General features: G+C 43.3%; 2 protein-coding genes and 1 pseudogene across 6 annotated transcripts; 2 read left to right on the top strand and 1 right to left on the bottom strand.

Moving 5' to 3' along the window:
- Positions 1-685: 685 nt before the first annotated feature.
- Positions 686-3,425, top strand: LOC120703357 (U-box domain-containing protein 35-like). Its single transcript, XM_039987404.1, has 4 exons — positions 686-1,311; positions 2,480-2,598; positions 2,702-2,817; positions 2,915-3,425. Exons 1-4 carry the CDS (start codon positions 954-956, stop codon positions 3,195-3,197), a joined length of 876 nt encoding a protein of 291 aa, XP_039843338.1. The 5' UTR covers positions 686-953; the 3' UTR covers positions 3,198-3,425.
- An 875-nt stretch (positions 3,426-4,300) lies between these two features.
- On the top strand, positions 4,301-5,269 carry LOC120705104 (annotated as a pseudogene).
- A 1,065-nt stretch (positions 5,270-6,334) lies between these two features.
- On the bottom strand, positions 6,335-9,963 carry LOC120703356 (protein kinase G11A-like). 5 transcript variants are annotated; one of them, XM_039987400.1, is made up of 4 exons: positions 9,748-9,963; positions 8,940-9,633; positions 7,817-8,850; positions 6,335-7,431 (listed from the first exon to the last, which is right to left on the bottom strand). In XM_039987400.1, the coding sequence occupies exons 3-4, from the start codon at positions 8,713-8,715 to the stop codon at positions 6,558-6,560; spliced, it is 1,773 nt and encodes a 590-aa protein (XP_039843334.1). In that variant the 5' UTR covers positions 8,716-8,850; positions 8,940-9,633; positions 9,748-9,963; the 3' UTR covers positions 6,335-6,557. The 5 variants fall into 5 exon arrangements, with proteins under 5 accessions (XP_039843334.1, XP_039843336.1, XP_039843333.1 ...); XM_039987402.1 differs by having other exon boundaries at positions 9,607-9,633; positions 9,748-9,912; XM_039987399.1 differs by having other exon boundaries at positions 8,940-9,630; positions 9,748-9,912.
- Positions 9,964-16,423: the final 6,460 nt, after the last annotated feature.

Genomic DNA, 16,423 nt, shown 5'->3' with positions numbered 1-16,423 from the left:
CGCCCCAAACCTTGCCACCCGACGCTCGACACGTGGCTCCACCCTGACCCTATCTTGCGGCGTCCCCTTACCTTGTTAGGAATATAGCACCCATGTAGCGCCCCTCACTCCTAGCCAACAATCATCACTTAATAATATCAACACTTAAGACTGGCTCCACACGACAAGAGTTTGCACCAAAATTATTTTTCGAGCAAACAAGGAATCTAAGTCATGATCGATATCTTACCCACCTACGAACCTATTATCCTAAAAAAAGAGTTTATTGTTACACTACAAGCATGTTCATTTTATCTTATCACATGTCTCCCCTATCATTAAATTCTGGCTCCGCCACTGCACGGAACAGATCGAGGTCAATTCACCAGTTCATTCATTTTTACTGCCTAGAGAGAAGGTCTGAAGGTGCTGTGACTAGCTAGCTAGCTTTGCACACTCCCCCCGTGTGTCCTACGACTGCAGGAACAAGGACTTCTCTGGCCATCTAGAATTCTAGGAGCCGGCCGGCCAGGAAAAAAACCATCCGGCCCTCTACACTGAACACGCCCGCAGCCGAGCATTGTTACTGTTTGGCCAGCCCTGCTACGTCTGCAACCATGGAGTAGCATTTCAAAGTGTTGTTTAGAAGACCGTGTCATGTTCCACCATACCTTATAAACGGGGAAGGAGGGAGTAGCAGCAAAGCCTAACCCCAGCCATTTCAAAAAAAAAAACTAACCCCAGCAATATTATTTCCCTCGAAAATGTCAAACTAGAAGAAATCAAGACACCGCCACTTGATTGATTTCTTGCCACCAAACAGAGCTCCCCGCCATCAAGACACACTGGCACGAGGCGCCGCCGACGCCGGCCTCGCTCCTACTCGGCTACTCTCCACATTATTCTCCCTCCGCGCCTCCGTACGTCGGTGACGCCGAGCTAGCTAGCTAGCTAGGCACGCGCGCGCGTACACGATGGCCGAGGCCGAGGCGGCTGATGCCACCCAGCATCTGGACGGCCGGGACGGCGGCGGCGGCCAGCCGAGCCACAGCAACGGCGGCACGTGGGAGATCGAGGAGCTGGAGCCGGATGAGGAGGCGCGGCAGGCGGGCGGAGGCGCGGCCCGCGGCGACGCGCAGGGCCAGCAGGGCGGCGGAGCGGCGGCCTCCTCCGGCGGCGGCGGCGGCGGTGCCGACGACGTGTACGTGGCGGTCGGCAAGGGCGGGTCCAGCATGGCGGCGCTGTCGTGGGCGCTGCGCCGGCTCACCAGGCCCCGGAGCTTCGTCTACCTCGTGCACGTCTTCCCGGTCGTCAACAGCATCCCCACACCATGTGAGCGATGATCTCCACTACACTACTGCTCTTATCCTCCCCATCTGCTGCTTCTCCTGACCTCACATCGTCTGGTTCAATTCACTATCACAACACTGCTCCGATTTGCTCGAGTTATTTAAATAGCATGGTGCCGTTTGGAACACGAGAATTTTTCTTTCTAGGCTCATGTAGGAATGGTTCGAATCAGGTCAAATTGTTTCCTGCGAAAATCCTTGCCAACATCGGTCATTCCAATGTTTACAATATAACCCACTCTTCCTTGCGACGAACTCGAACAGAAATCATGCTCGATCTTGGCAATTGGAGGTTAATTAGGACTACCACCGTAACAACCAGTAAGAGGACAATGTTGCAATTTGCAAACAACAAGTCTTATTTCGGGTCACCATTAATTGGGGGCCCAGAAAGCCCGGCTTTCGCGTACTAGTAGAACCTAGATGATGATCGTGATGGAAGGATCGAGGGTCAAGTTCTTGGACTTTCAAAGTTGTCGTCTTCATGCGCCGGAGTTTCCTTGGAGCCTTGTAAACATCTTTGCGCCTAAGAATGGGTTTGGCACCGTCGCAAAGCTGCAACAGCAAAATTCCAAGCGGCTGATGCTGACCTTGTAGAGGATCCAACAAATATGAGAACAAAGCCACCCATCAATCATGCGTTAGTTGTGACCTGTGCCTCTTAAATGTTTTTTTTCTTTTATATATAAGCTGTATTTTCAGCAACCAAACATGATCTTTCCTTCAGTGAAGCTCGTAGAATCTATTCTCAAAGGTCACATACATCCTTTGAGCTCCAGGTAGCGAATGCTAGCAAGATACGTGTACCATCAAAAAGTAGATCGTGAGATGCCGGGTAGAGTAGGGCGCATCCTAGTATGCAATGTCAATTGTGATGCTAGACTGCCACTAAAGTGTGAACAAGATCAGCACCGTGGGATTCCATTCTCCAAGCTTCTAGTCTTAGACACAATGACACTGACAAGATGAAAATAGACTAGCAGGTTGAGCAAATTAACAGAAGGAAAAGAACAAAAACATGGATTTGTTTCTGAAGGAGTTGAATTTTCTGAATGTGTTGCTGTCCATGTGTTGTATCCGATCACCTTTTTCAGCAATATTCAGTTTAGTGTTTTGTGAGGAACCTGACACATCGTCAATTTCTGAAATAGTAGGAATGATGCCTAAAAGCCGAGCGAGCCCAGAGCAGATTGAAACCTACCTGAACCAAGAGAGATCGAAGAGGCGAGAAATGCTGCAGAAATTCCTGGATCAGTGCCGCAAATTTCAGGTAAGCAGCTGGACCAGTTCATTAACAGTTCTGAGCACTGAACGAGTTTTTCAGTCCTGGGACGAAACAGAAGACTCACATATCATTCTTTTGATACATTCAGGTTACCGTTGATGTTTACCTCATCGAGAGCGATCAAATCGCTAACGCTATCATTGAACTTGTTCCTGTCTTGCACATAAAACAGCTAGTGCTGGGAATTTCGAAGTCCAGTGTCCGGTAAGGCTTATACCATATAGCATGGAATTAATAGGAGTGCAAAATCATTTGCCTGCGCTTCTGCTAATATATGCTGAATTTGTTGCGACGAGTGCAGGAAGCTCAGGAGAGGAAGCACAATTGCAGGACAGGTACAGAAGAGCGCACCTATCTATTGCGAAGTCAAGATCATCTGCGATGGCAAAGAGGTGATGACAGAGACGATTGCTGATCCAACACCACCACTATCACCTTCTCCTGTAGATAACAGAAGATCTAACATAACACCACCATCTTCTACTCCTAATCATGATAAAGAAGCTGCAAATTGTGAAGAAAAAGACGGTGAATGCAGAGAACGAAAGAAAATCACAAAGTTTCTAAAATGCTTCTCGTTTTGATTATCATTTGATTGCTGTTTCAGTCACTTTTCACAGCTAGCACATTGTAATTTCATCATGATTGGAGAGCGTATATATGTTTGTGGTTACAAGTTTTGCCAACATTTTTGTTTTTAGAAATTATTGATTTATTGTGTACAAAAGGAGATCTCCATGTAATGTCGAAACTTTTTAGCATTTTGCTAAAATGTTTTGTGATTTAAGAGGTCCTTATCTGCTTTTTAAGGAGATGAATTGAATCCTTATGCATGACTAGTAAATTATTGAAAACCACATTGAGGTAACATGGTAAGAGTAAGATATGCATAAAAATAAAAGGTACTCCCCCTTTGAAGAAAGCTTACTATTTTGGGTCAATCATAATAGCAAGCAGAAGCAACACGAATACACAACAGTTTTCTGCCAGATGAATGGTACACTATTTATTCATGTGTCCAGATGACCACATAATAAAGAAAGAGACAAGTTATTCTAGTTAGAAACCTAATGGAGTCAACCCATTCTTTAGCATAATCACATTCTTTTTGTTGGCATCTGCTGCTCAGAGATTAGGACAAATCAGTAAGTTACATTGAGATGTGAATGCTAGTTCTGTCATCGTATCTGGTCAACTTAGTAAAGTATTTGAAGTCATCAGTCCCAAGACATAAAGTGCAAGATTTGTTACCCTGTGGTTCAGACCTAGCACATGATTAAACTTTAATTTCTAATGCATTGGCTCATTAGCTGAACGTACAGCTAATAACAGAGCACTATTTTTTCTTCTTAATATATTGATGCGCAGCTCTCCTGCATGTTCGAGAAAAAAAATAACAGAGCACTATTAACTTGAGTATGAAATTTAGCTGCTGTGAGAATTCGTGATGATAACCCGCAAAAAAAAAAGAGAATTCGTGATGATAAATACAAGTTGTATAGAACAGAAATTAGACCTTCATATCACACTAAAGGATTTTGATTCGTTGGAAGATTAACCTACACTGTACAACTTGTTGAGGAACACAAATTTAAATAAATCTATTCTCAAAGATCATGTACAACCTTTGAGAGCTCCAGGAAGCGAATGATAGCAGGATACATGTACCATATAGGATGCCGAGAAGTAGATTTGTGAGATGACGGGGGTAGAGTATGGCGTAAACTAGGATGCGATGTGATGTTTGTTAGACTGCAACTGAAGTGTCAACAAAATCAGCACACTAGGATTCCATTCTACCAGATTTTCTAGTCTTCGACACAATGACACTATACCACTTCATGAAAATAGACTTTCAGGTCATTCAGCAATCTACAGAAGGAAAATTAGATATTTTTCTGAAGCTCTACAGTCATGGCCTGGGCAGTGGAACTTTCTGAATGTTTTGCTGCAACTAAAGCTCTAAACAGTACACGGCGCATGTTGTGGGGAACCTGACATACCTAGCATTTCAATTTCTGAAATAGTAGTAATGATGCCTAAGATCCAAGCAAGCACAGAGAAGATTGAATCTTATTTGAACCAATGAGATACAAGAGGCAAGAGATGCTGTAGAAATTCCTAGACCAGTGCCACAAATTTCAGGTAAGCAGCTGGACCACTTGTTGAACAGCTCCAAGTTCTCATCACACTTATTTAGTTAATAATGTGTAGCTGTAGGACAACATCGAAGAGTCAAATATCATTCTTTTGATATATTCAGGCTACCATCAATGTTCATCTCATCGAGAACAACCAAATCACTGACACAATCCACAAACTTTTTTTTTCGAAAAGATCACAATCCACAAACTTATTCCTGTCCTGCACATAAACAGCTAGGACAGGTAGCTGAAGAGAGGAAACAAAATAGCAGGACAGAGAAGAGCACACCTCTACTGTGAAGTCAAGATCATCTGCGATAGCAAAGAGGTGACGGCAGAGACGATGCTGATCCAACACCACCACTATAACCTTCACCTGTAAACAAAGACAGCAGATTCGACAACCTGACACCACCATCATCTATTCCAAATCATGATAACGCAGCTGCAAATGGTGACAGAAAAGACAGTGAACCCAGAGAAAGAACATCACAAAGTTTTTGAGATGCTAAACATGATTGAACGGCATATGTTTGGTATTAACATTTTGCACTGTTTTCGTTTTTGAAGGTATTGATTTAGTGCGTACAAAGAGATGTTCTGTATATGTGGAAACTTTTCAGCATTTTGCTGATTCTTCTTGTGATTGAAGAGTTCTTTTTTTTAAGAAATGAAGAGTGGTACCTGATGACTGAAAAATTTAGAAAGACATCACATGTGATACGTAAAAGACATAAGAAGCACAGAGTATGCTTTCCCTGAAGAAAGCTTAGTAGTTTCAGCTGGTCCAAATATCAAATAAAAGAAACATACCATTTATCGTATGGCCAGAGGAATGGTGCACATATCCTCATTGTTAGGGATGTAAACGGATCGGATACGGATGGATATTACTAATATCGTATTTGTTTTCGTATTTTTTTGTTCGAATACGGAGTCGGATACGGATAGTGTTAGTTTTGCCGGATAAGATTGTAATGGATATCGACATCATAAAAATATAACTTTTGAGTATTCGAATACAGATCGGTTACGGATATTGAATACTCGGAATCAAATACGGATGGATAAAAACTCTTTCAGATTGGATCGAATTCGAAAACAGTCAGAAAATATCCGTACCATTTACATCCCTACTCATTGTGGACAAAAGACCCAAGTAATAAAGTGGGGGGGAAAGAGAGGAGAAACATCCTAGAAAGAAACCTGATTGAAAGAAATGAAATGGGACATTTTGGCAAACATCAATATACTAGCATAGAATTTTTGCCGACATCTGTTATTTAAGATTAGGATGATTCCATAAATTTTACTGAGATTATCATTATATGAATGCAACTTCTTTGAGGACAAGTATATGAAGTCATCTGTGCCAAAACTAGTGCAAATTGATCTGCAGTATTAGTTTATTCAGGGAATTACTTCAATCAAACACTACTCAGCAAAGATTTGTCATAGAATGTAATTGATACCAAGCACACTATAATACATCCATCAAATATACAACAAAATTGTTGAGCAGCATTAACTTCAAAACGAAATGCTGCCATGAGAAAAAAAAATAACTGCGGTGGGAGTTTGCATGACAAATATAAGTTGCATAGAACTGAAATTAGAATTTCCGCTGCACTACAGAAGTTGTTGAGGAACAGAAATCTGAACATTAATCGTTCACTTTGAAAGCCAAGAAACAATTTCACGGGGACAAAAAAATCTACCTACCATTCATCTGCAAACACGCAGATGCAAGGATCCTAATTTATCAAATTGCTACAAAAAAAGCAAAATCATCCTATTCTCCTAAAAGAATCCAAACTCTAAATATTTATCAGAACCTTTCTGGGCAGCACCAGTAGAAGCAGCAGTCTCTGAGGTCAACGTGGACTGCTTCGGGGGCCTCCCAATCTCGAAAGGCCTAGGTACCTCTGGAGGGCTTGCACAGCGTATCAATGCCCAATTCACTCCCTCAAAAAACGGGTGTTGTTTTATCTCTGTTGCACCACGCTTATAACCCAATCGTTGTTGGGGTTCCTTGGCAAGAAGACCCCTTATTAGATCCCTGGCTGGGAAGCTCACAACTGGGTACTCAGGGAAACGCAACGGCTGACCAATGACATTGAACAGTGTAGCTCGGTTGCCTGAACCTTTGAATGGTGTTTTTCCAAACAGAAGCTCATATAAGAAAATACCAAAGGTCCACCAGTCAACAGCGCTACCATGACCATCACCCTTGATAATCTCGGGTGCCAAGTACTCATGTGTACCGACAAATGACATCGATCTTGCATCACTAGGTTCTGCTATGAGCTCAGGCCATGGGCTGACCTGGTTGACAACTTCAGGCTTTGGTTTTCGATCTTTCTTTGACTTAGTGAAGAATCGTGGGCCAAAGCATGTCGTGGGAGCTGTACATGACGGCTGCATCATGCAGGATGGCTCGACACAAGCTCGTTGCGCACTGTGAGCTTGGTTGTTCTTCCTAAGTAATTCTGTGTCAGGGTTAGACGACCTGATCAGCGTTGGGCTCACTGCACAGCGAAGGGAAAGGTCGAAGTCCGTAAGCATGATGTGTCCATCCTCTCGGATAAGGATATTTTCTGGCTTGAGATCACGATATATGATGCCAAGCATGTGCAAGTACTCCAACGCAAGGAGAATTTCAGCTACATAGAATCTGTAAATCACAAGCAGATATAATATAAGTAAAGATGCTCAATAGTGCAGCAAGAGCAAGCATTACACATAGCATAAATAAATAAGTTGCAAAATAGACAAATTCAAGAAGTATAATATATTGGATTTGTTCTATGCTGCTTGGTGCCTTTACGAAGGTATATGGATGCAAGCTGCAGTAAATTAATTAATTATATCAATTCATATTCATGCATTTTAACTTTGCATATCTATTTCTTATTAGCTGACTTCACAAGATTATGCAGCCCAATGGATAACAAACAGACCATATTCCACCACAAATTACTCAAAATAAGCCATAATGTCTCCTCTATGCCACCTATTTATCATTTGCATGGGGTTAAAACATAATAAATGATACATACTTGACAGCTTGTTCTGGAAAATACTTGCCACGCTGCTTTTGCCGAAGGGTATGCATGTCTCCTCCAGGGCAAAACTCCATAACCAGACATGTAAACTTATCAGTCTCAAAGTGGGTATACAATGTAGGAAGAAAGGGGTGGTCCAGGCACTGCAAGATGTCCTTCTCAGTCTGGGATCGAAGTAACTTTTTACGACTTGCAAGCGATGCCTTGTCCATGACCTTCATTGCAAAATAGCTCTTTGTTCCACTTAATTCTGAAAGATACACACTGCCAATGTCACCACAGCCTAGCTTCTTCAACAGCTTAAAATGGCTCAACCCAAGGATCCCATCTCTGGTCCTGATCATCTGAATTGCCTCCCAGCGTGAATCATTTGCCTTATGAGGCTTGGTGATGCTACTGATGCTGCTACACGAGCTCTCATCACTGATATCACTGCTATTGCTTGGCCTGTATCTGCTACTGATTCCTCTTTCTCCTGTCTCAGATCTTTTGATCAGCCTGCCACTTTCATTTGCCTTTGTTAGACTACACTCTTTATCCAATATTGAAGATGATTTCAAGCTTCTGCTTGTATTATCATGCTCCACAATTTTCTTCTCTTCATCCACAGGGCACACTGAAACCATTTTATCTTGGATGAGCTCTGCAGAAATCTTGTTTGAAGTAGTATGATCAACTGACTCATTTGGCAGGTGGTTTGGTTTTTGCTCCTTGGACTCCACTTTAGAACTTGATTTGCTCAAGTTATCTAGTTCAGGCAGCTTTCTTGGCACCGATGCACTGGGTTTATTCAGCCTAGCACCCTCCAAAGAGGAACCAATCTGAGAATGCAGCTTCAGAGTTTGAATGTCAGGGACTGCTGGGAGTGCCTGAGGCAATGCCTCTGTAGCCATTGTATCTCACAGACCAAATTATATGCTGAATCAGTGTGCAGAGTACAAAAGATCTTCTACAAGCACAGTTCAATAAGAGATTCAAGCTTGGCACTGGCCTGGATAATTGAACTGCAGCCTTCGATTCAGAAAAACCTGCACGGAAGAACAAAGATTCAATAAGTCTTGACATACAAAGAACAGAAATTAATAAAGTCCATGAGCAAAAAAAAGAAAACACAAACCTAATACCCAAAACGAAATCAAGAAATATCCTCCAGCCCGTCCACCCTCCAACACGGCGAGACTTCTCAGCTCTCACAACCTGATGCACACTGTACACCCACACTTGCAGAGTTCATCCCCCCATACTGAAAAAGTCGGTTGATGTCTGACTCCTATGGCCTTAATAAACCGCCGAGCCTGCCCAACCTCCCACTAACCGCAATCATACATCCCTACAGATCCAGCACTCACCCACACTGCGAATAAACAAAGCGCTTGGGATCAGCAAAGATGGCTTGTCCTGTCAAAGGCGCCATCTTTTGCTCTGAAAGGGGAGCACGGTGGCTCCCATCCGCCATCACCCACACCAGAATTAGGCCCTCTGCTTAGTTTCCTGCGGGCGCATTGCCGCCGGTGAAACACGTAAGCAGAGAGCTCTGCACATCAATGGCGCGCCCCTTTGGCGCGGCAAGGGGTGCTATTGTACTGATGGCTTCGGTCACATCAAGAGGCGAGCTTTTGTTGGCGGAAAGGGCGAGGAACGAAAGCGAGAAAAATTAAAGGACGCCCCGAAAGCGGATGGCGCCCTTTCCTCTTTCTGCGAAATGCTGGAGCGCGAAAATCTTTGCAGCTCGTATCGTACGGAGGAGGGAGGGAAGGACCGAAGGAAGGGGGAGAGGCACGAACCCGCCCAGTCCAGGCGACGCAGATCTGCTGGGCGGCGAAATCGCATTGTAAGAACAGCATAGAGGGGAATGAAAAATGAATGAAATGGTCAAATGGGCGGCGAATCCTAGTGAAAGAACTAGCCTGGAGAAGAAATCTCACCTGAATGGATCGAAGCATTCAACCAGAGGAGCGGAGTCCGGCGACACCGGCGCGGGCGGATAGATCGAGTCAGCGTTGAACACGAGGAGGGGGGCTGCTATTTGGAAAGGAAAAGTAAAAAGGAAAAGGCAACGTGCCAAGTTCGGAAAGGCCACAGCTTTCGCTCTCACCTCTCTCTCCCTCTCTCTCTCAAACTGCTGTGGAATCCTTCAGGGATACCGCACAATGGTCGGTTCCGCAACAAATCTAGTGCGCAGGCTTGCCAGAAAAAAAAAATCTCACATACATAAAGCACTAAATAAAGTCTATTTGTAAAACTTTTTTAAAAATAGATATAACTTTTCACGAGGAATCTAATGACGGTAATTAATCGATGATTTGCTACAGTGATGCTACAGGAGTTCTAATGAGGCCTTTGACCGCGTGATTAGAGAATGATTATTGTAGCATCACTATAGCAAATCATCAATTAATTACCGTCATTAGATTCGTCTCAAAAAGTTACTCTCATCCCTGAAAAGTTTTTGCAAATAGACTTCATTTAGTACTCCATACATGCGAGATTCTCTTCTCGAAAAATGTGCACGAAAAATTTACTTTAGGCCTTGTTTAGTTTAGGGGAGGTGTAAACACAAAATTTTTTTGCGAAAGAATCTTCTCAATTTGAAGTATTAAATAAAGTCTATTTACAAAACTTTTTGCACAGATGTGTTGTAAATTGCAAGACGAATCTAATGATGCTTATTAATCCATGATTAATCAATAATTAGCGGATGGTTACTGTAGCATTACTGTTGCAAAATCATAGATTAAGTAGGCTCATTAGATTCGTCTCGCGATTTACAGCCCAACCATACAAAAAATTTTGTAAATAGACTTCATTTAGTACTTCAAATTAGCAAGATTCATTTTCACTTTAATACATTTATGGTTTTTTTGCGTTTACGAGTGGGAACTTAAACATGGCTATCCAAACACGGGCATTGTCCAGTTACGCCTTCCCTGACGGTGCCCAAGTGCACTGGACAAGCAGCAGGCAGGGCAGCTGAACCGAGGCAGCAGCTCTGGTAGGCAACGAGTTGCAGGCTCGTGTCGTGCCGGGATGAATTTGGCCGGGCATCGTCAGAACTTTTTGCAGGCAGCAGGCTCGTTCTCGTTTGCTAGTAGATTTTTTACTATTCCCTGTCCGGATCCGTTACACGCCTTCGAAATTTCAAAACTTCAGAAGATTTCTCATCATATCAATGTTTCAACATGAAATATTAAATATAGCTAAATAAAATAACTAATTATACAGTTTGTCTATAATTTGCGAGACGAATCTTTTAAACCTAATTAAACTATGACGGGATAATAATTACCAAATACAAACAAAAATATTACAATACTTTACACCTAAAAATTTAGGTATCTAAATAAGGCCCTAATTTGACTGCATGGACCGAGTACAACTACAGTACAGCACAGGCCCTCCCATTCAGTACTCTATGGTTTATTTTGTTCTTCCCTTTGTGTTGATTTTTAAATTCAAACTAGGGGGTTCAAATGCAGTGTTTTCCCACAAAATTTTTGAAGTCGCGGACCCCGACTATTTGTGGAAATAAAAGGAGCAGCGCTGGGCAGCCGCGCTTAGAGGTAGCAAAGGTCCCAAAATTTTGAATTAGAAAATTTAAGGACCGGACCATAAAAGAGCCAGGCTCTAATCTTATATAATTTTGAACTAAAATATTTAAGGACCTTATTAGGCTATGAAGAGACCACTAGAGTCATAGCACATTACCACCCCTAGCCGCGCTTGAAATCTCTCCAGCGTGCTCTCAACCAGTCCCTCCTGTTACAAAACATATTCATTTTATTTCATAAAATGCAGCCACCATGGATTCAAGACCATGGTAACAACCATGGTAAAGGATGGATTGAAAAACCATGGTAAAGGATGGATTGAAAAACCATGTAACAGCCATGGTTAATGATATAAATTGCTAGACTATGAATCAAAGTTATTGTTGCATGAGAAACTGATGTAATCTCCCTATATAAGAGAACCTTGAGATCAATGAGAAAATTTGCCAATTTCACTATTACATTGTCTCCACAACTTTACTTCTAACATGTATAAATTAGCCAATGAGAAGGGAAAGTTTTGTCCATCGCAGGATGCGATGCTATGATCGTTGGTTCCAGCAGGGCCATTTTCATACTTCCAATAGGTACATAAATAAATATCGAAGAGTCATTATTGTATCTCGATTCAACACGTACACAAATAATGTATTGCTTACGGACTACTTTTGTCCGATATTATGGCATACCAATGTATATGTACCAAGTAGTCCTTAGTGGTGGACTCCATTCACAGTAGACTATAGCTATTGCATAGCCCACAATGTTCATTATAAAAGTAGTAGTGGGGTGACAATGTGAAAGAGAAACAAGGAGAGAGAGAGGGAGAGAAAGATGATCGAGGTGGGAGTGACATAAATTGAGATTTTATTTTCTATGGGCAGCACATAAGCTTATGAAGTGCCTTTAGCTATAGACTACTATATGGACCATCTTTACAATGGTTGAGATAGGTTGAATGGAATATTTTAATCCTTATGGACTGGTTTTGGAGCACATTGTGGTTGCCCTTATAAGGAGTAAATCGGAGTCTCGAAGGACAAATATTCTTTGTCTAGAAGCCTCACGTGCCTGTAGTCTTATACTGTGACAGATCACTCTCATCCAAAGTGCCAGCCGCAGTTAGACTGTCTCCAACAGAATAGGCCATACCCAAAATGGGTGACTGTCTCCAATAGAATAGTCATAGGAAGACCCATACCCAAAATGGGTGACGCACGATGAAAAAATAGCCTCCCACAGAGTAGGAAAACACAGCACCTATTTTGCGTCGGAGGCAACGCGGAACGCAAAAATGTGTCGTGCCTTGGTCTCTTTGGGTCGTCCCTGCAACGCGGGGCCCACCACCACGAGGAAAGGGGACAACCAGATCCGGCAACTCGGCGGCCGCGCGACTGCTCCCAACCAGCATAGAGGGGGGGGCTACGCCTCGCAACCCTAGATCCGTGTCGCGCCCACACCGCCGCACACCGCCGCATTGGATCTCCGCATGCTGCTGCTCGGAGATGGGGCTGGCGAGCTCAGTCGCCGGAGGAGGCCTGCCCGCGGCGAGCCAGGTTCGCGGCGGGGCATGGCGGCTCTGCAACGCCTTCCCTGCGGCGTGGAGCAGCTGGCACGGCGAGTAGCAGGGAGCGCGCGTGACACCCGGGCGCGGCGATGTAGGGCCCGAGGAGGCTGCGGGCATCGACCGGGTGGGGAGAGAATTTGCATTCTCCTGATTTCCCTTCACTGTTGGAGAAGGGTAAATTTTGGGCGAGGATCCTTTCACTGTGCACGACCCAATAATTTTAGGTGATAAGACAACACAAGTGCAGCGTGGTACACGGCTCCGCGTTGCAACTCTGAAAGTTGGACATGTGCTGATGTGCAATAAATTCCTAGCAGAGCAAGCCTAATTTGTCACTATCTAGGCCCCGTTTGGTTGCGCAGTGTAAAATTTTTGAAAAGACATCGTTCTACATTTGAAGTACTAAACATAGACTAATCACAAAAATAATTACAGAACTCGTCTGTAAATCGCGAGACGAATCTAACGAGCATAATTAATCCGTCATTAGAGGTTGTTTACTGTAGCATCACTGTAGCAATTTAGCGTCTGATTACAGCCTAGTTAGGTTCATTAGATTCGTCTCGCCATTTACAGACAGCAGTCGCAATGCGTTTTTTATTTCGTCTAGATTTAAGTCTCCATGCGAGTGCCGAAAAAAAAATTTGGAATTTTGGTTTTTGGAACTGAACACGGGCCTAAATACGTTGCTACTACTGCACCTAAATATGCCCATTCTACACTGTTTCGTAAGCTAAAAATCTGTCCTCCTGACTATTCAAAGCAAGAGTTGCTACGGTACACCGAAGTGACTGTGGACCATTGATCTAATAAAATATTACTACCTTCGTCTTAAAATGTAACAACTTTTTCAAAGTCAAACATTTTCATCTTTGACCAATAATATCTCAAAAAATAATTAATTTTAAATAGAAAATATTACATTTTACGATAGTTGGTTTCATTACGAATAGACTAATATCACTTTTATGTTGTCAATCTTTATATCTTTTTTACCATCTACGGTCAAAGATAAAAAGTTTGACTTTGAAAAGTCAAAAAAATGTTATATTTTGGGACGGAGGTAGTACCTCTTAGGTGGTATTAGCTTTAATATTTATTTTATACTCTCTCCATACTCAGAAAACCTGACGTTTAGGATAAGGTTTGAGTCAAACCTTGAGAATATAAATCATGAATAACTCTCAAGTTGTTGAGTTTGAAAATGTAAAAATTATATGAATAGATTTGTCTTGAAAAATACTTTTATGAAAGTATACATATATCACTTTTTGATAAATATTTTTAGAGGAATAAGAAGTCAAAGTTGTGTTTTGGGGACCGTGTCGCTGTCCTAAACCTCAGGTTTTTTGGGTATGGAGGGAGTATATTTTAATCAGAAAATAGAGAATTAGAACTAACTTGCATGCAGATTAGTTAAGATCTTAGATTTCTGTTTTTTTCCACATGAGGTTCCGGCCATAGGAATTAGTTGATGAGATCCCATATTTGTATCATAACGTGAACAAAAGCAAATGTGAGGTGTGCTGTTTCTTCGGAAAAAAAACATGTTCGTGACAATAACATGTATACGTGACAAACTTGACCAGAAAAAAATATATTTAGAACCATATTATGGCAGGTGCCTATCTTTAAACTTTTGTAGCATGACAGGTGCATATATATATATATATATATATATATATATATATATATATATATATATATCAATGACATAATCTAGTGGTAGGACTTGGTCTAGCTGTAACGAAGGACTTGGTCTCCATAGTGTGGCATAAATACACACGTGCACATGTTACTGTTATTTTTGTGTGAGAGCTGCTATGTATTTTAACTGTGTACAGAACTTTTTTTTTTCTAAACTCACTAAAATTGCTACATTTTTTAATGTAGATACATGAGGGTGTCTGGGAGAGCTCTGCTTCACAAAATTTGGCTCCACTCCATAAAAAAAATACTCAAATACCTCAGCTAACTCCACTCCACTCCACTAAATATTGGCTCCACTCTATTTTTTTAGAGCTCCTAAAAAGGTGCTAAAAAAAACTGAAGCCGGCGGAGTTGCAGATTATTAGCAACCTGCTACTGGTTACACAGTTCTCAACCCGGTTCGAACCCCCAAAAAAGAAAAGTCTACGGCCTTCGTCTCCCACGCCGCTCCTTTCCCACCGAGAACTCGCCGCAGCCGAACTCTGGGCCCCCGCCGGCGCCGAGCTCCAGCCTCCCTGCCGCCGACCAGTCCTCCTCCGCCGCCGCCTCCGCGAGATTCTGTCTCCGCCTCCACGAGATCCCATCCTGCCAGCCCCTGCCCCCATGCGCCACCATGGCGCTGCCATGGCCGCCGTCCGCTGGCTGCCATGGAGCCTCCGTTGGCCCAGCTAAGCCCCAAAGTCGAATCCCCACACTCACACGTGCTCCCCAGCGTTTCAATTGCATGCCAAATCGGCCCTATGGAAAACCCTCAAATTGGCTTGTCTCTTTAACCAACTCCGGCCGCGAGGAGTCCTCGAGCTAGCCCCTATACGTAGCTCGCGGCCGGCGGCGGCCGCGCGCGTCGCGGAGGTCGCCCCGCGCTTGGTGCTGGTTCAGCAAGAGGGAGGGGCGGTGCAGGGGCCTCCTTCCTGACATCTTCTTCTCTGGGGCGGTGAAGGGGCCTCCTTCCGCTCCCCTCGCCGGCGGCCAGATGGCCGAGCAAGGCGCTGCGGCGGGAGGCCGTGGGGCAGAGCGAGCCACGTACGCCTGCGCCGGTCCCGGCGCTGGCGACGGAGGCACTAGCGGCGACGCCATTTCTGACGAAGATGTGTTTTGGGGGAGCAGGTTGCAGCACGCACACAGGAAGAGGAAGAGGTCTCGGTGTCTATGACAATCTGGGCCCACAAGAATTGGTAGAGTGGAGTGCAGCCAAACATGATGGGAAAAAATTGTTAGAGTGGAGCTGGAAGGTGGAGTGGAGTTTGTGAAGTAGTGCTGGTTTTTTTGGAAGTGGAGTGCTCCCAACAGGCCCGTAAACCGCCTGCATGCATGATTAGAAAACGAGATTTAGTGCAGTTACATGATTTTCGGATCTGCATGCAAGATAATTAAGCACATATGTTTTTTTAATTTTTAAGATGGATTTAATCCTTGAAAATTGAATGGCTCAGATTCATTTGAACTCTTACCTCTTCAGAGGTAAATGGAGTACCGTAGCATTGCCTTGAAAGTGCGGCCGTACAGACAATAATCGTACTCGTCATCCCTCAAATCGTGAAACTCGATCTTTAGCTCAAATTGGGCTACCACGTTTGTATTACGAAGAACTGGTGTCAGAGCACTCGCCATTTGTATAGCGTCAATTGTTAAACACACAAAATCTATGCCTATACAAAATGCAGGGAACATCTTTTGCATAACCATACAAACCAAATTGAACAGCACAAGATCAGAAGTGAAGTAGGTACTTGATTCTTTTTGCCATAAAAGAAGTGTCAGTTTAATGAATTGATA

This window comes from Panicum virgatum, chromosome 4K (genome assembly GCF_016808335.1).
Source record: "Panicum virgatum strain AP13 chromosome 4K, P.virgatum_v5, whole genome shotgun sequence".
Taxonomy (NCBI): Eukaryota; Viridiplantae; Streptophyta; class Magnoliopsida; order Poales; family Poaceae; genus Panicum; species Panicum virgatum.
This window is presented reverse-complemented; position numbering and strand designations above follow the sequence as displayed.